The following is a 17,462-nucleotide window of genomic DNA, read 5'->3' as shown; positions in this document are numbered from 1 at the left end:
TTATGATCCAGGTTCTGATATTTAAATAGTTTATTATAGTTTTATTGGTATACTAAATTCGTTAAATGTGTGAATCGTGTATTAAAATTAAGGAGCTACGGAATCCGTACCTATATTAAATATTTTCCATCACAGAGTTTATTTTATTAGGTAGGTACAAGAATATTTATAATACCCCTATTTTGAAAATCCATTAACTGTTAATCGTACTTAATCCCAGATCTTTTTGACCCTTTAAAATTTCAGGATTAGCTAACTAAACTTGGAATGAAAATGGTGCTACCCAAAACATTATAATATAAAATTTCAAAAATGATATCTTTAAAATATAGTATATGATGTGTTAATAAATCATAGCAACAAGCAAAACTAGTGCGCTTTGGTTTAAATTAAGATATAATATTTTGGCTTATTGCTCATCAAAAAGAAAAAAATACAGTACCTTAGCTTTGGCTTTAAAACTAAAAAATCAATGACAAAAATAGATATATTACGAAAGAATTTTACTACAGCATATAACTTCGTCTATGGTCTCTATTTATTGATCAAATATAATAAATAACTACGGAGGAAAATAAAAACAGGCTTTAAAGTTGACTAAACAGTAGTGCTAAGAGTATTCCGTATATCTGAATAAAACTTTTTATGTGTTTTATATGTGTGAGAGGTACTTTTCGCGTGGGCATGCTGTGTAAATAATGTGGACAAACCAGCGCAATTAGAAATAAATGAGACCATTTCTTGCACATTTAAGGCCACCCGTAAGAAACTTTTAGTACCTTATTATAATGCAGACTATCTTTAACACTTTTTGTAGATACTTATTATTTCTCTATTAGAATACAACATTTTATATTTTTTTAAACATTAACTGTAACCTTTAAATACACATCTTGCCAATGAAAGACAAAATTTCTAAAGAGTTTATAACAGGGGAATAACATTAAAGAACGGATGGTAAATTTACTACAATAATCTGTGGCAAGAAATAACGATCATATAATCAATATTGTTATTAAATTCACAAATTAATTTTTTCAGTGTATACTCAAAAAAAAATTTGTGAAATTCATAATGGAATAACTAATTGCTACATTGCTATAACTAATAATAACTAATTACTACATTGCTGAATGCTGTATTTATATGTTTAATTAAACATTTTTTACTAGAGTATCACTCGTACTAAATTCTATTAAATCAGATATTAACGTTTCAACTCCAATAACCGTGAAAATGTTCATTTAATCACGCACCGTGATGTATGAATTTGAATATTTTCTATATTCGCGGTCATCTCAATATATACTCGACGTTCTATTAGTATTTCCAATTTACTGACAAATAACCACCATTTGCATTTCATTTATTTGACCGGTATTTAGTAAATCAAATATAATTAACATACAAACCCGGAGAGAAAATCTAGTAATTATAATACTAATTAGTTTAATTTTTTAAAAATGTATTTATAGGTACTTTCTCTAATTTTATATTTTGAATTTATTCATTGATTTTTCAAATACACTACTCAAAAGAATTATCGCATATTTGAATAAAAGTAATTATTACATATATTTCTAAAATAGAAAACAAATTTCTTGCAGTATTTTGCAGCAAGAAACTTGTTTTCTATTTTATAATTTGACTTGCCTGAAAAAAAGCCCTTTACCATCCTTTTACTATCGATAGTTGCGCCTCGGTGGTACGAAAGTACTACCATTGCACGCACGCCGCTATCTCCCGTTCGGGACTAAATATCTAACCGACACTTTCCGACAAGTCGGAATTTACTATCTCTGCGCTGTGGTTGTCATTTTGTGGATCTGCTCAAGCTCACCTGATGATGGAGTAGGGCTCCGAAACCGGTAGTGAGAGCAGGTTGATCCACATTATTACAAACACAGTGTAGAATTAAATTTCTATATCAGCAGTTAAGTGGCAAGAATCCTTATATAATTTTATTGTATTTCTAAATGAACAATGCATTTTTCTGCCTTTCTCTTGTGAATTTTTTTAGGATAATAATTAGGGTACGCACTAACATGTAATTTTTAGTCTCCTGACTATTAGGCTACTACTAGTTGCAAAAGTGAAAACAATACATTCTTATTGAGTCGATCGGCGGAATATTTGATTACATTGCGTAGCCTCAGCCTGTGCGCCGACAGGCAATTTTTAATCGGCCGACTATTTAGTTGCAAATTTGTAATCAATATACCCTTATAGAGCCGCGCTCACATGCAATCAAATAATCGGCCGATCAACTTCAGAAGTCTGTATTGCTTTCACTCTTGCAACTAAATAGTCGGCCGACTAAAAATTACAGGTCAGCGCGTAGGCTTATTGTATCGAATTTCCCATCATAGTATCCATACTATTTAAAATTGTAAGTCAGGGAATTCAAAGTATATTGTTTTTCAAATTAATATTTTTTTAGAATATGTGATAATTATTTTGAGTAGTTTATTTTTATTGCGATAATAGTCTTATAAGATTACAGAAAATTCATTATGTCTAAACAAACAAACCCTACTAAATTTTACGATGGATCAAAGAATCAGTTAATTATTCTAAACACCTTTATCTCTATAATCGCGGCCATATAATTTAGTTACTTCAAAGAGTTAATTGGACATATAGTAGACATTTACACCTTTTTAAGAATAGATGTTTAACTGAATAGTATAGAATCATCATTAGGAAGGTAAAAGTCAGTAAAGTGAAGATATCTGAGACTGATTATTCAACCTTTCCCTAAATTAAATAAATATACTTAAATTATACTTTTAAATCATAACAATTTAAAATGGGTCACACATATAAATAGTTTAAAAAGAGAAAACGCCAGAACAATTGCCACACTTCTAAAACTTAAAAATATAATACCGCCAAATATGAAGAAACCAATATATCATGCATTATTTTCATCAAGGAATATATATTTAATTAATACGTGGAGTAATACAACAGAAAAAAAAACTTAAACATGCTACAAAGACAACAAAATAAAATACTAAAAATAATATTTAACCTAGATAAACTAACACCAACAGAAAAAGTATACCAAAAAACTAAAGAACTAAACATGAGACAATAAAATATCATATTATATTACTTCTACAAAAAATCAAAAATAAATTATTAAAAACAAATATTTCTTTCAAAACCAACAAACAAATACACACTTACGAAACTAGAAGGAAATCAGACATCAGAACCGCCAAAGGAAATCAAAAAAACCGTTCACAAAAACTAACAACAGAAACTACCACAATATATAATATGTTACCGAAAGAATTAGAACCAAACCAAACACAATTAAATTATAAAAATGTTAAGAAAAAAATTAAAAACATGATATTTGAGAAGAGCGTATAAACGTAGACGACATAGCCCAATTTATAAAAAAAAATGCCTTCGATACCACCTGCCCAGGAAGAGTCTTAAAAGTCTTCAAACTGCTGCAGGTGAAGAAGGAGGCAACCAACAAGTGCCACAAAGATAAAGCTTAATAATATTATTGAATTTTTAAAAACAGTTGTAGATATTTTAGTTAATTAAAACAATTTTCTTTTTACTTTTTTTTATTTTTTTCTACTTTCGATTATTCGAAATTAGAAAAAATACACAGATAAAGGCAAGAAAATATTATTTATTATAAATACACTAAAGCTGTAAGAATTTTGTTCATTTCATATATTTGAGCGGGCCGAAAAACGCTCTTTACCATCTTTTGACGGGAGATGCACTAAAATCTCACCGACACTTTACGACATCGTCTGTTGATATTGAAAAGATTTTGCTTGCCGTATCGGTTAGAACCAGCCTCTGGACAGCTCACCTGATGAAGGGTAGGCACAGAAACCGTGTGGGAGTGGGACTTGGTTCCCCCCTTTACGACAAGCAAAACAATTTTCTTTTTTTACTTTTTATTTTTTTTCCTACTTTCAAAATTAGAAAAAATACACAGCTAAAGGCAAGAAAATATTATTTATTAATATACACTAAAGCTGTAAAAATTTTGTTCATTTCATATATATTTTAGTTAATAAATATTATATACTTATTTTATTTCTTAAACTACCCTAACTACGCCCATGCAATAGAAAACAAATAATTTACCTCTGTATTCTTTCTCCAGCTTTAGTTTTGAATATGGTATACCAGAAATAAAGGAAAAATAACGACATATTATATAAAATAAGACCAATAACCTCCGATGCAACGTAAAGTAGCACAATACCAAATCAATATATACTGTTTTCCTTTTTCTATTTTTCAATGGGGCAAAGCCAACAAAAGAAAAATCGGATTGGAAAATAAAAAGCAAGCAATTCCGTCCCAACTTTGCAGATGGAAATCGAGGTAAAAGCTAGTTCTGATTCCCGTTATCTATCGTCGAATGTTCTCAATGTTATTGGACGACATCTAGGTGCGCAACCACAAAAATATTTGAGGTCATGTATGCTAGAACTTTGCAGTAACAGGTAATGCGCTTTTTGATATTAGATAAAATGCACAAAAATCTGATGAGTATATCAGTCTACATATCAAATAGAATTGTTTTCACTTTAAGAATACAAAATAAAAAAAATAAAAAATAAAGTAAAAAGTATTGTAAGTTAACGTCTTCTTTTTGGTTCTAAGGCTAATTTTCTTTTAATTTCTTAATTACTAATTTCCTAATATCATTGTCCCATATCAGGTTTAGTCTTCTTCTAGGTCTCTTAATTCCTCGTGGGTATCATGCTGTAATTTTTGTGGTGCATCTGTTATCCGCCCTCAGGTGTCCTGCCCATTGCCACTTGAGGGATTTGATTATGTATTGTCGTATCCGCTCTATTTTTTTACGGTCTTTCTTGGTTATTTCCAGCATATTTTGTTACATTGAGCGCTGTGCGACCTGCAGTTTCCTTATAATGTTGGTTTTAAGTGTCCAAGTTTCGCATGCATAGTTCACGACTAGTAGTAGGTACAGATTGGTCGAATGTTTTCTTCTTTAGATAAAGTAGCATTCTGGATTTGAATATGTTTCAGTTTCTTCCATAAGTACTCCAAGCTAACTTAATTCTTCCGTTGACTTCTGGTAGCAGAGATCCCGAGCTGTGTATGAGTTGTCCCAAATATTATTTGGACGCGGAATCCGAATATACAGGGTCGCTTTTATGTATGGAAACAGTCGATTATTAGGTAAAATATAGGAGGCACCGCAAAAAGTTAAATAACAAAATTATATATATATATATATATATATATATATATATATATATATATATATATATATATATATATATATATATATATATATATATATATATATATATACATATATCGCTTTATATATATATCGATTATATATATATATATAGGAGGCACCGCATATATTAAATATATATATATTATATATATTTAAATATCTATTAGCGAGTAATAAATTCATGTATACAGAGTCGGTCATAAAGTCGTGGCACATCAAAGTTTTATTTTTGTAAATAGAACCCCCTGTATATTATTGCTTATTTCAATTCTTCCTTCAATTCTAAGCAAAAATCGAAATACACAGAATGTACCTCAAACCAGCCGTATCCGAGTTATTACTTTTGAAAATATCACTTAAACAATTTGATTTAATTAATTTCGATATGTTCAGTTTCATTTAACGATGCCATTCCGCCGAAACTGTGATACTGAATAATATTTGACATTAGTTTTCAAGTTAGCATTTATAGATGTATAAAATGAGATTATATCAAATCTGGAAATTACAAAATTTAAGTTTAACATCTCAATTCTTCCATTTATGTACATTCTGTATTACGATTATTGCTTAAAATTGAAGGAAGAATTGAAATATGCAATAATACACAGGGGGTTTCGTTTAAAAAAAAGTTTGATGTCTGACAACTTTATGACCGACCCTGTATCCTTAAATTTACTAGTAGCTAATACGCATTTAAAAACCCATTACAACAGTATCACAGTTTCAGCAGAATGACATCACTAAATGAAACTGAACATATCGATATTAAAGGATATTAATTAAATCAAATTGTTTAAGTGATATGTTCAAAAGTCAATAACTCGGAAACGGTTGGTTTGAGGTACATTATGTGTGTTTCGATTTTTGTTTAGAATTGAAGGAACAATTGAAATATGCAATAATATACAGGGGGTTCTATTTAAAAAAATGAAACTTTAATGTGTCACGACTTTATGACCGACCCTGTATACATAAATTTATTACTCGACAATTTACGTATTTAACTTTTTGCGGTACCTTGTATATTTTACCGTTTCCATACATAAAAGCGACCCTGTATTCTTCTACTCTGTCCAGTTTTGTGTTATTTATCAGAATGTCTCTTCTGTCCACTATAGTTCGTTGTACTTTACTTTAGTTTTTGCTAAACTCATTTTGAGACCTACTTTATTGCTGGGTGTATATTGAGTTCGTTAATTTGTGTTTCTAGTTCTTCAGGACTATTGGTAATTAGGACTATGTCATCAGCGAATATTAGATGGTTAAGGTATTCTCCATCTATTTTTAATCCTTTGTTGGTTCAGTCGAGTTTACGGAAGACTTGTGTTCCTGTATACAGCTTTCAGGATATCGCGTCTCCCTGTCGTACTCCATTACCAGTTGGGAACTCAGGTGCTGTTTTATATATTATTACTCTTGCTTTGGCTTCTTTAGACAGGGTTGTTCACCACATACGACACGGAGTATTGTAGCTAAACGATTAGATTTTTACAAATTGTAAATTTTGGGTTCGTTGAAGGACTATTAGAGCTACAGTTTAAAAATATTTTTACAAGATACAGAGTGTCCCAAAGAAATAAAAAATATCAAAGTTGTATTTTTTCAAATGGAATACCCTGTATATTATTACATTTTTTATTTCTCTGATTAAAATAAAAGGTAAAATTGATAAAGGTTTATTACACTTAAACCTTACCGTTTTTGAAATATTTTCAATTTTGTGAAATTGCAGTCAAAATTTTAAGGCTTCATTTCTCCAAGGGTATCAAAGTTTTTAATACTAAATATTTACTGAAGTTTATTTATTGAACAGTTATTGTGTTGCAATAATAAAAATTATACTACCTTATACAGAGTGTCTAAAATTTTATTTTACATAATTACTAGCTTTAAACGGCAATAACTTGTTAAATTTAAATGCAACACGCTGTATATTTTATGAGAATCAGATGCACAATTTAATTGTCTATCAAATTGTATTATACCATTTTTTACCTATAGCTTCAAGTTTCCGTAGAAAATGCATTTTCATGTAATTTTAAATTCATTTATCAATATACCCATGGAATACTGACATTTTAGATTATTTTTAAAGATGTACCAAATTTTTAAAGAGTACAGATACTAATATTGTCGATATAGTTTGTTTATTTCATTAAAAAATAAAAAAAAAACTGTTTAAATATTTGTTAAAGAGGACCAATTAATATTATTCCAATATTCAAACTACATTAATTGACTGTTTGCGTTGATTAATAATAATTGCTCCAAAAACTAAAAAACTGAATTTTTTATGTGTATTATACAGTGTGGTAAAAAGTAACACCTTAAAAATGATATTTAATTTTTTGACAATTATGCTTATTTCTAACAACAGAGACATTCATTTTTATAACTTATTATTATATTGATTTCTGATTCAAATCCACATTTATTTAGAATAATTTATTCATGAATATAATTAAGTATGTAATTAATTAGTATTTGGGCGGAAATAATGGTGGTATATTTAATTAATGGTATACTCTTTTATGAAGATTTAAATAGTTTTCTTTTGGATACAAATGGACTTCTAGTAATATTATCATTTTGTTAAAAACGATAATATTACTAGCCTATACATTTTGTTGTACATTTATTGCTTTAAAAACAATCTAAAATGTCAATATTCCATGGGTATATTGATAAATGAGGTCTAAATATAAGAAAATGCATTTTCTACAAAACTTGACGGGATAGGTAAAAAGTGGTATAATACAATTTGATAACAGAAAATATGCATCTGATTCTTCTAAAATATACAGGGCGTTCCATTTAAATTAAACAAGTTATTGCCGTTTAAAGCTAGTAATTATTTAAAATAAAATTTTAGACACTCTGTATAAGGTATACTTTTATTATTGCAGCACAATAACTGATCAATAAATAAACTTCAGTAAATATTTAGTATTAAAAACTTTGATACCACTCTTTGGAGAAATGAGGCGCTTTAACATTTTACTGCATTTTCACAAAATTGAAAATGTTTCAAGAACGGTAAGATTTAAGTGATAAACCTTAATAAAATTTTTACCTTTATTTCAATCGTAGAATCTAAAAATAGAATAATATACAGGGTGTTCCATTTAAAAAAATACAACTATAGCATTTTTTACTTATTTGGGACACTCTGTATCTTGTAAAATTATTTCTAAATTGTAGCTCTAATAGTCCTTCAACGAACCCAAAACTTAAAATTTGTAAAAATCTAATTGTTTAGCTACAATACTCCGTGTCGTATGTGGTGAACAACCCTGTATATATTGGCGAGAGTTTCTATAAAAGGCCTGTTAATACCTTTTTTTGCTAGCGCTTCTATTATTGCCTTAGGATATATCGAGTAGAAAGCCTTCTCAAAGTCTATAAAGGCTATGCGGTTAGTGGAAGGTCATATTCTTTTGTTCCATTAATTAATAAGGATAATCATATTTGGTTAATGCAATTTTAGTAATCATCGAGTTCCAAACTCAATATACCTACCCATTGGCGGCGCATGGTTTCGGTAGTTTGAGGGCGCATAACCTAAAAAAATCGTCCAAAAATACTCTTTTTGTTTCTCAATTAAGGATGTTATTTAATCAAAAATAAATTAAAAACTCCGTCTCCAAATTTATCGTTGTTAAATATTGCATGCTAATGTAATTTTTGTAGTTCGTAAAATCAGAAAACTCCCACAACGCACGCTGATAATTCGAAGTGTATGGATTAGTGTGCATACTAGCCAGCTTAATACATCGAACATCGAACATAGAGTGTACCGGGTAGCAAAGAGTGCGAGCAATAAAGTTTGGCCCAATAATTAGTTCTAATATTCCGGTGAACAGTGGACGAAGTAATCAAGCAACGCGGTACAATAAATTTAATGAAAAATAGCACGCGCAAAATTGAGACGTATATTCAGCGATTGATGACGATAAAAATTGCAATTGTTGCCGTTTTTAGCTTATAACTCAAAAATAAATAGACAATATTTCCTACAAATTCAGTTCTTTACATTTTTTTATATATTGTTCAAGATTAGCGTATTTAGAGTTATGGCTTAAAAACAAATAATACTGTTATAATAATACATTCATCTGTCTTTCTCTCCCTCTCCTTGTGCTTCATGTACCAGCAGGGTGTGCAGTGGCTTGTGGGTGAGCTTTAAAAGCTGGTCTATCGTCATCGGGTGGGCGAGAGGCCTTTTGGTCTTTTTCCTGGAACCTTGCCCTGTAAAATGAGTCTTTCCATATAATCAGTTTCCCTCCTCATAACGTGACCGAAATATTTAAGTATAGGTGACTGTATAGACATTGAGAGATGTTCAGTTCTTGGATTATGGATTCATTGGTTCATCGGGCAGTCCAGGGATTTCTGAGCATCCGTCGCCAGCAGTTCGCGTCATTTTTTTTTATTTCTGACTGTCTCATCGTCCAGGACTCGGAGGCATACATTATTAGTATAGGAAATACTAGCAGTGAACAAACCTCTTTTTTAAGAGTTTTTATGTTTTTGTCTCGCCATATCTTTGAGAGATTTCACACTGTCACTCTTGTCATTTCACATCTTCTTCTTTTTCCCCTTCTAACGATCCTGTATCGTTTATAAGTGACCTAAGACATAAGACATATTATTGAATAACAACCTTAAAACGACCTATTCTTACTTCATCAACCTTGTAGTTTTGTCTGTCGATAAGCATAATTTTTGTTTTGGAGGGATTAATTTCAAGTCCAAGTTTCTCGCTTTCGTCTGCAACCAATTGTAGAAGTTGCAGTAATTCTTCCTTCATAGAGGATTTAAATTTATTACGCTGTACTTAAACTGCCGTTAAACGGTAGCCTACTGAAATGCCGTTAATAGATATGACGTCGTTGATGTGACGCACTTGACGGCTTTTTAATGCTTTGGTTAAAATGCCGTCGAACGGTCGCCTACTAAAATGCCGTTAATCAATTTGTGTTCCGTTTTCCGTTGCCCTTTTGGTATGTTTTTTTCGTCACGTTTGCACTATTATTGTAGTAACAATTTGTGCTAAGTGCTATAAGTTGATTTTAATTAAGGTGTACATCTGGATATTGTCGGTTCAGGATGGAGTAAGTGTTTCAGTTAGTTTTATGATTGTTAATTTATCTATAAACATTTTTAGGTTAGTTAGGTACCTAATTATATTTTATGACTGAAATTAGCATGCTGAAAATTGGGGATAGGTTCAGCTCATTCGCTGACGCAAAGAATTGCGATTGAGGAACTTGTTGAAAATACGTACACAACATTTTTGGTTGAAACGAGATGCCCGTACGATTCCAAGCAGTAAAATTGTGAGACCAATAGAAAGCTCTTTGATTTATTATCAACTTCTATATGCATGTAATCCCGGTGGAAAGAAGTTTAAGGGCAGTGGGAAAAAAATTTGACAGTCTTGGACATTTAAAGAAGATATCAAGCCCAGTACATGTAAGATTCAAAGCATCGTCTGATGGAAAAGCACTCGAGGTAACATCGGTTCAAATGAAGCACAATCATGTCACTTCGAAGGTAAGTTTACAGATTAGTTGACTTATAGTATGCTTTTAGAATTCTTGCTTGAACAGTATTTTATTCATAAAAGATATATTTTGTAGGTTCTACATGCACATAACCCTAGCCAAAGAAAACTTTCCAGTAACATGAAGGAAAGCGTCAAGGATTATTTAAATATGAAGGCCAATAGAAAAATGATACAGCAAAAAGTTCAAGAAAGTACTGGTAAAATTGTTACTTTACAAGATTTAACAAATATTAAGATATCTGATCAATCAAGAAAAGAAAACTTAGATGGCTGCTTAAATATACTTAAAGCTAAATACGGTAAACTAAAATATTCTATTATGGTCTTATTAGTCCCAATAACTACTCTGTTTTCAGGTGCCAATGTAGCTGTTTTGCGAGACGAAGACAATAATTTCAGAGGACTTTTCATTCAAAGTCCAACCATGAAAAGTACAATGAAGGCTTTTCCAGAATTTCTTGCTGTAGATGCTACATATAATTTATGATGATGCAGTTGTATTTGAAAGTAAAAAATCAGTCTTCTGTGGAACACTCTGAGGTTTGTGACGAGACGGACCTTCAAGACAGAAACAATATGAGTGAAGCGCTCATATTAGATAATAGAAATACATCAACTCTTGGTTAGTCACCTGTGGAAGCACCTGAGTTTTGTAACGAGCTGGTTATAGAGGAGGAAATGACGAGATGAAGCGCATCAACTTTCCTATATTAGTGATTCAGTTTTAAATGACGTCAACAACCAGTCCCATCAAATAGTTGAAGTCAATGATTTCGCTTTGACAACAATTAAGATGCCTGTTTCAATAAAAAAACGAGGACGTCCAAAAGGACAGGACTTAACAGTCATAGGACTACCAAAGAAAAAGAAAAGATGTACTGTAGCATTTGCTAAACAATCCTATCATGAAAAACAAAATGTAATCCTGAATTGCTTCGTTAAGGATCGTAACATCGTTAGAGACATCACAAATGGGAAATTTCTTGAAACTGTAGACCATAAAATGCTCCCCGAAGAAATATCACATGCCGTTCTTGATGAGGCTGTTGATATCCACATGATAAGGTAAGTCTAGCGATACCTAATAATTACCAAATTAATAACTAATAATGTAAATTACGATTTTTAGAAGTTTATGCACCGAGAAAGCCTTTGAAAAAATAACCAATCTAGTTGAGCAGAAACGACTTCAACAAATTTGGTTTTATTCTGTGTGCAGTGAAAACACGCAGAAAAATCATATGTCACTTTATTGCCGTAGATACCTTCTATGGAGACATATCCGTTGTGCAGGATTGACTAAGCGATCTAAATCAAAACTGTGGTTTTGCAGAGAATGCTATCTGTAGCATTATTATTTTTAAGTTGACGTAGTATTATTTTTAAGTTGTCAGTTTATAATTTGCAATAAAAACCTGAAAATCAATGCCATATATTACATTTTATCGCAAATACATTTTCAAACCTACAACGGCAACATATACGTCTACCTACATATACACCGTTCCAAGTTAATTTTATTCAGAATAAGCCATGACGGATTTTGGACAACATTACATTACAAATTATTAAGTATTAATCAGTAGCCTACTCTGCATTAACGATTAACGGCATTTTAGTACGCGACCGTTCGACGGCATTTTAACCAAAGCATTAAAAAGCCGTCAAGTGCGTCACATCAACGACGTCATACATATTAACGGCATTTCAGTAGGCTACCGTTTAACGGCAGTTTAAGTACAGCCAATTTATTATGTTGTTATTTAGACTTGCATAGAGGATTTAAATTTATAACGTTGTTGACAGCCTTACTTGCATTTGCAAGAAATGTGGTACTACTAATGATAACCATTCACTACTCCTGCACTTAGAAAAACTATTAGTGAGTGTTATCGTGCAGTGAAGCAATGTTATATTTTATTTTTAAAGACGAAGATATATTTAGTATCATCTGTATTTTAAAACTAAATATTGTCTGTATATTAGATCGTTCAGTTTCATCAACAGCAAACAATTCAACAGTTTATCAACCCGATTTCTATATTTGTTGTAGTTGTTTAATATATAGATCCATTAAAAATACGTCTCCAACTTCAGCAATCCTAGTGTATTTGAGGATCTTTAAAAATATGAATAGCAGATTTCAAGTCATCTAAAACTTAAGAAATTATAATTTCCCCTGGTTAAACATTGCCGAAGTTTTGTCACACCCAGCTTTGTCGGCTGTAAGAAAGGGTATCATAGAGTGTTTGAGATACATAGGTCAATCAAAATTACCAAAAGATGAACATCCCTCTTTTATTGTGACGTAATTATTTAATAGGATTAACGTTGCCGTCCACCTCAGCTTGATTTGGTACAATTTTTGCCTTTTCTGTAGACAATAGGTACTATGGACTCAGTAGGTATATGATATTGCAGCAGATTGATTTCTTTACATTCTTGTCGATCCTTCTGGTCCTTGGTGCTTGCACAATCTTTTCAGAGTAGCTATCAAAAATAACGAGAGAGAAAGAGAATAGGAATACAGCTCAAAACGCAAAAATGCATTATCTGAATGGCAATCCGTTGGAAAAGTCTGGTTGGATTGTAATTATTATTTATATTCTATTTTCTATCTGTATCTGTTTCTATCTGAGTTTTCCATTATTGCAAGAGGTTTTACTTTTTCACGTCATTTAAATTTGATTGTTTAAGAATTAGCATCCATGTACTTTAATTTTGAATAGAAACATTATTTACGAAAAGTTAATATTTTTAAAGTTATAAAATAGTATTCTTTTTTTTTGCATTTTACTCATGTTCCGTTAAAAAAAATGTTAGCAAACCTCAGATTCGAATTCAGCACCCCAAAAATCATAATGAATAGAAGAAATCAAAAAATCCATAAAACTTTCCCCCGAGAAAGAATTTCGAGTATAATTTGATTAGACTAACAGTAATAGATAGATTTAAGCCTTAACGCCCGGTAAGATATTTGCCGAAAAGTTTTTGAATATAAATTTCAAGTGCTTAATGCATATGTAAACTTATTGAGAAAGCGCCGCGTAACATGGTTCAAATCAGGAAAACGTTCTACTCTTACAGACTCCGGCCGTGAAAACTTACGCTCTCAAATTAACTTGATTGGGAATGACCAAAATAGCAGAACAATGGCTTGCTAACTCAGTTTGGAAGTTTTAACCACCTGCACATAACTCGTTATCCTCCACTGCTTTATCGCCAGCTTATAACCACCCCATTATTCCATCGTAGTAATCCACCGAAACAAGCGCCATCTATACCAATATAGACGTTCTTAGATCGGAAGGTGAATGTATGTAGAGTTCGTTAGTAAGTTGGGCTGCAGGAAGCTGACGATGATATCATAATTAGGTCGAAGTCTGGTTTTGTTTGATGGTGGAGCAAGGTACAAAGGGCTTAATTCAATTAGAGGACCATTACAGGCGGTTTATATTTAGTTAGTTTATATAGAGTGGTTTAATGTTGTTATTAAGCCGAAGTTATAATTTTATATTACTGATTATCTACTAAATATAAACAGATTGATCCAAAGTTACGAAAAAGTTTTCCGTTTTAGATTTTCACTTCAATCTTTCTACCTGCTTTACAACTCAGACAAATCGTATAAATAGGAAAATCCTACTGGGCAAAAAGAACGTACCCAAAATAAAATATACAAACTAGATATAAAACAGAAAAATGCTAGTTTGACATTTATTTACTTAAAAAGTTTATAAAGGATGATCGTATATGATTATTATACAGTATACAGTACCCTGATCGTCTTTACAAGAGAAAAAATCATTTATTTTTATTATTATTAACTTTTTGAGAAAAATGCCTGGAAAAAAGCATTCTAAAGATGATCCAGGGATATACTGTATAATGATATCATATGTATAATATCTCATTATACAGATTTGTTCACCACATACGACACGGAGTATTGTAACTAAATGATTACATTTTTTACAAATTGTAAGTTTTGGGTTCTTTGAAGGACCATTACAGCTACAATTTAAAAATATTTTTACAAGATAGAGTGTCCCAAATAAGTAAAAAATATTGTAGTTGTATTTTTTAATGGAACAACCTGTATATATTATTCTATTTTTAGATTGTACTATTGCAATAAATGTAAACTTGATTAATGTTTATCACAATTAAACCTTACTGTTTTTGAAATATTTTCAATTTTGTGAAATTGCAGTAAAAATTTTAAGGCTTCTTCAAGGGTATAAAATTTTTTAATACTAAATATTTACTGGAGATTATTTATTGATTAGATATAGTGTTGCAATAATATACAAAATACTACCTTATACAGAGTGTCTAAAAATTTATATTGAATAATTACTAGCTTTAAACAGAACTTCTTGATTAATTTTAATAACAACAACTTGATTAATTTAAATGAAACACCCTGTATATTTTACGAGAATATAAATGCACAATGTAATTGTCTATCAAATAGTATTATACCATTTTTTATCTATGTCTTCCAAGTTTTCATAGAAAATGCATTTTCTTATCATTTAGACCTCAATTATCACTATACCCATGGAATATTGACATTTTGGATTATTTTTAAAGATTTAACAAATTTTCAAAGAGTACTGATATAGTTCGCTTATTTCATAAAAAAAAAGAAAAAAAATCTGGTTAAATAATTTTTGTTAAAGAGAACCAATTATTAATATGATCCCAGTATTCACACTACATTAATTGACCGTTTACGTTGATTAATAATTGCTCCATACTAAAAAAAAATACTAAAAAATACTAAAAAACTGAATTTTGTATATGTATTAGACAGTGTGGTAAAAATTAACACCTTATAAATTTTAATTAATTTTTTGACGAATGCTTATTTATACAATATTTTCATAACTTATGATTATATTGATTTCTGAATCAAATCCACATTTATTTGGAATATATTTATTAAAACCACTAAGTATGTAATTAACTAATTTTTGGGCGGAAATATAATGGTGGCATATTAAATTGTTGGTATACTACTCTTTTACAAAGATTTAGGTTAGTTAAAAATAGTTTTCTTTTTGTAAACAAATAGGCTTACAATATTAGGTAGTATTTTTACCATCTGTACATTTTCTCCATATATGTTGGTTTAAAAAAACCTAAAATGTCAATATTCCATGAGTCCCATACAGCACACTTCGTCCCAGGGACGTACATTTTATGTCCATTTTACGTCGGTACGTCCCGGGACCAATTAAGGACGTACTATGTACGTACAAAACTGTACGTACATAGTACGTGCCCCATGTACGTACTATTTACGTAGATTGTAGGACTTCACTACGGACGTACATGCGAGTACGTACTACGGACGTACATGTGAGTACGTACTACGTACGTATCTTGAAAATTTTTGAAAACGCATTACAAAATGTTATTTGATTTTAATATCATGACTGGATTATTTTGGTCAGATATACCCAATAATAATGAATGGACTGGATCAGTGGATCTTTTCTAGGCTAACGTTAATTCAAGTCACTCTAACCTACCTCTACTTCTTTTATTAATAAATCTAACCCGACCGCTATAAAAAATGATTTCCTAAATTATCCAATGATCATAATGCATGACAGCTTTTGAAGAAATCTGATGGGTTAAAAATGCAATATATTATGCAATCAAGCCTAACAGGAAAATTATGCAGTCCTATGTTTAAATTTTCCGCTAAGTTATTCGTTCACATTCGAGTCTTGTCGGAATCGGAAGTCGGGCGGTTTCTAATGGCGTTTTCGATTGGAAGAGCTAGAGCGCACGTGCGCACTCAGTGTAGTTCCAGCTTTTATTAATCAACGTAAAAAATAAAAACAACAATACACTGAATGCGCACCTACTCCGATCCAGATATCGATTGTGTTGTGTGTCATGGTGGCCGTAGGTTGTTTGGCTTCCACCTTGTTTTCTTTTGTCGTTGCCTTCGTTGCTCATTGTTTCAAGGTAAGTTAAAGTGTAATAATATAATGTGACTATTTCACGTAGCACAGTCACAACCTCGAATGATTGAGAATCGCCTCATTCAATTTTTTCAAAACAGAGGCAAGAATTAGATATTTGAATACTTAGTTTTATTTTTGTATTTTTTAGTTAGAAGCAGTTCGAGAATAAAAAAATAAAATATCTATCAACATCCAATAAAAGACAGAGTGCGCTAAGGGTGTAGTTGCCGGACCGAAGCCAGACTCACGGGTGTATCAAGTACAGAGCGTTGGAAAATGTACGTCCCCGGTACGTACATAGTACGTACCTGTATGTACTTGTACGTACCAGGGACCTGACGTTCGTCCCAACATTATGTACCAGGTACGTACATAGTACGTACCGTGGCTGTATGGGGTATAGTGATAAATGAGCTCTAAATTATAAGAAAATGCATTTTCTACGAAAACATGAAGAAATAGGTAAAAAATGGATTACAATTTGATAGACCGTTCAATTTATTGTGCATCTGATTCCCGTAAAATATACAGGGTTGCATTTAAATTAAACAATATTATTGCCGTTTAAAGCTAGCAATTATTTAATATAAATTTTTGGACACTCTGTATAAGGTAGTATAATTTTTATTAATGCAACACAATAACT

The 17,462-nt window shown here is 31.0% G+C and overlaps 2 protein-coding genes across 2 annotated transcripts in view; one reads left to right on the top strand and one right to left on the bottom strand.

Moving 5' to 3' along the window:
* LOC115890300 (ADAMTS-like protein 3) overlaps nucleotides 1–17,462 on the bottom strand; it is a 1,070,176-nt gene that overhangs the window by 789,629 nt on the left and 263,085 nt on the right. The window lies entirely within an intron of this gene.
* Nucleotides 10,595–11,319, top strand: LOC115890279. The gene is made up of 3 exons (XM_030910458.1): nucleotides 10,595–10,819; nucleotides 10,906–11,029; nucleotides 11,189–11,319. Exons 1-3 carry the CDS (start codon nucleotides 10,646–10,648, stop codon nucleotides 11,317–11,319), a joined length of 429 nt encoding a protein of 142 aa, XP_030766318.1. The 5' UTR covers nucleotides 10,595–10,645.

Source organism: Sitophilus oryzae, unplaced genomic scaffold (assembly GCF_002938485.1).
Source record: "Sitophilus oryzae breed Bouriz unplaced genomic scaffold, Soryzae_2.0 scaffold_860_pilon_pilon, whole genome shotgun sequence".
In the NCBI taxonomy this organism is placed as follows: Eukaryota; Metazoa; Arthropoda; class Insecta; order Coleoptera; family Curculionidae; genus Sitophilus; species Sitophilus oryzae.
Note: the sequence above shows the minus strand (reverse complement) of the source record. Positions and strands in the feature narration are given on the sequence as shown.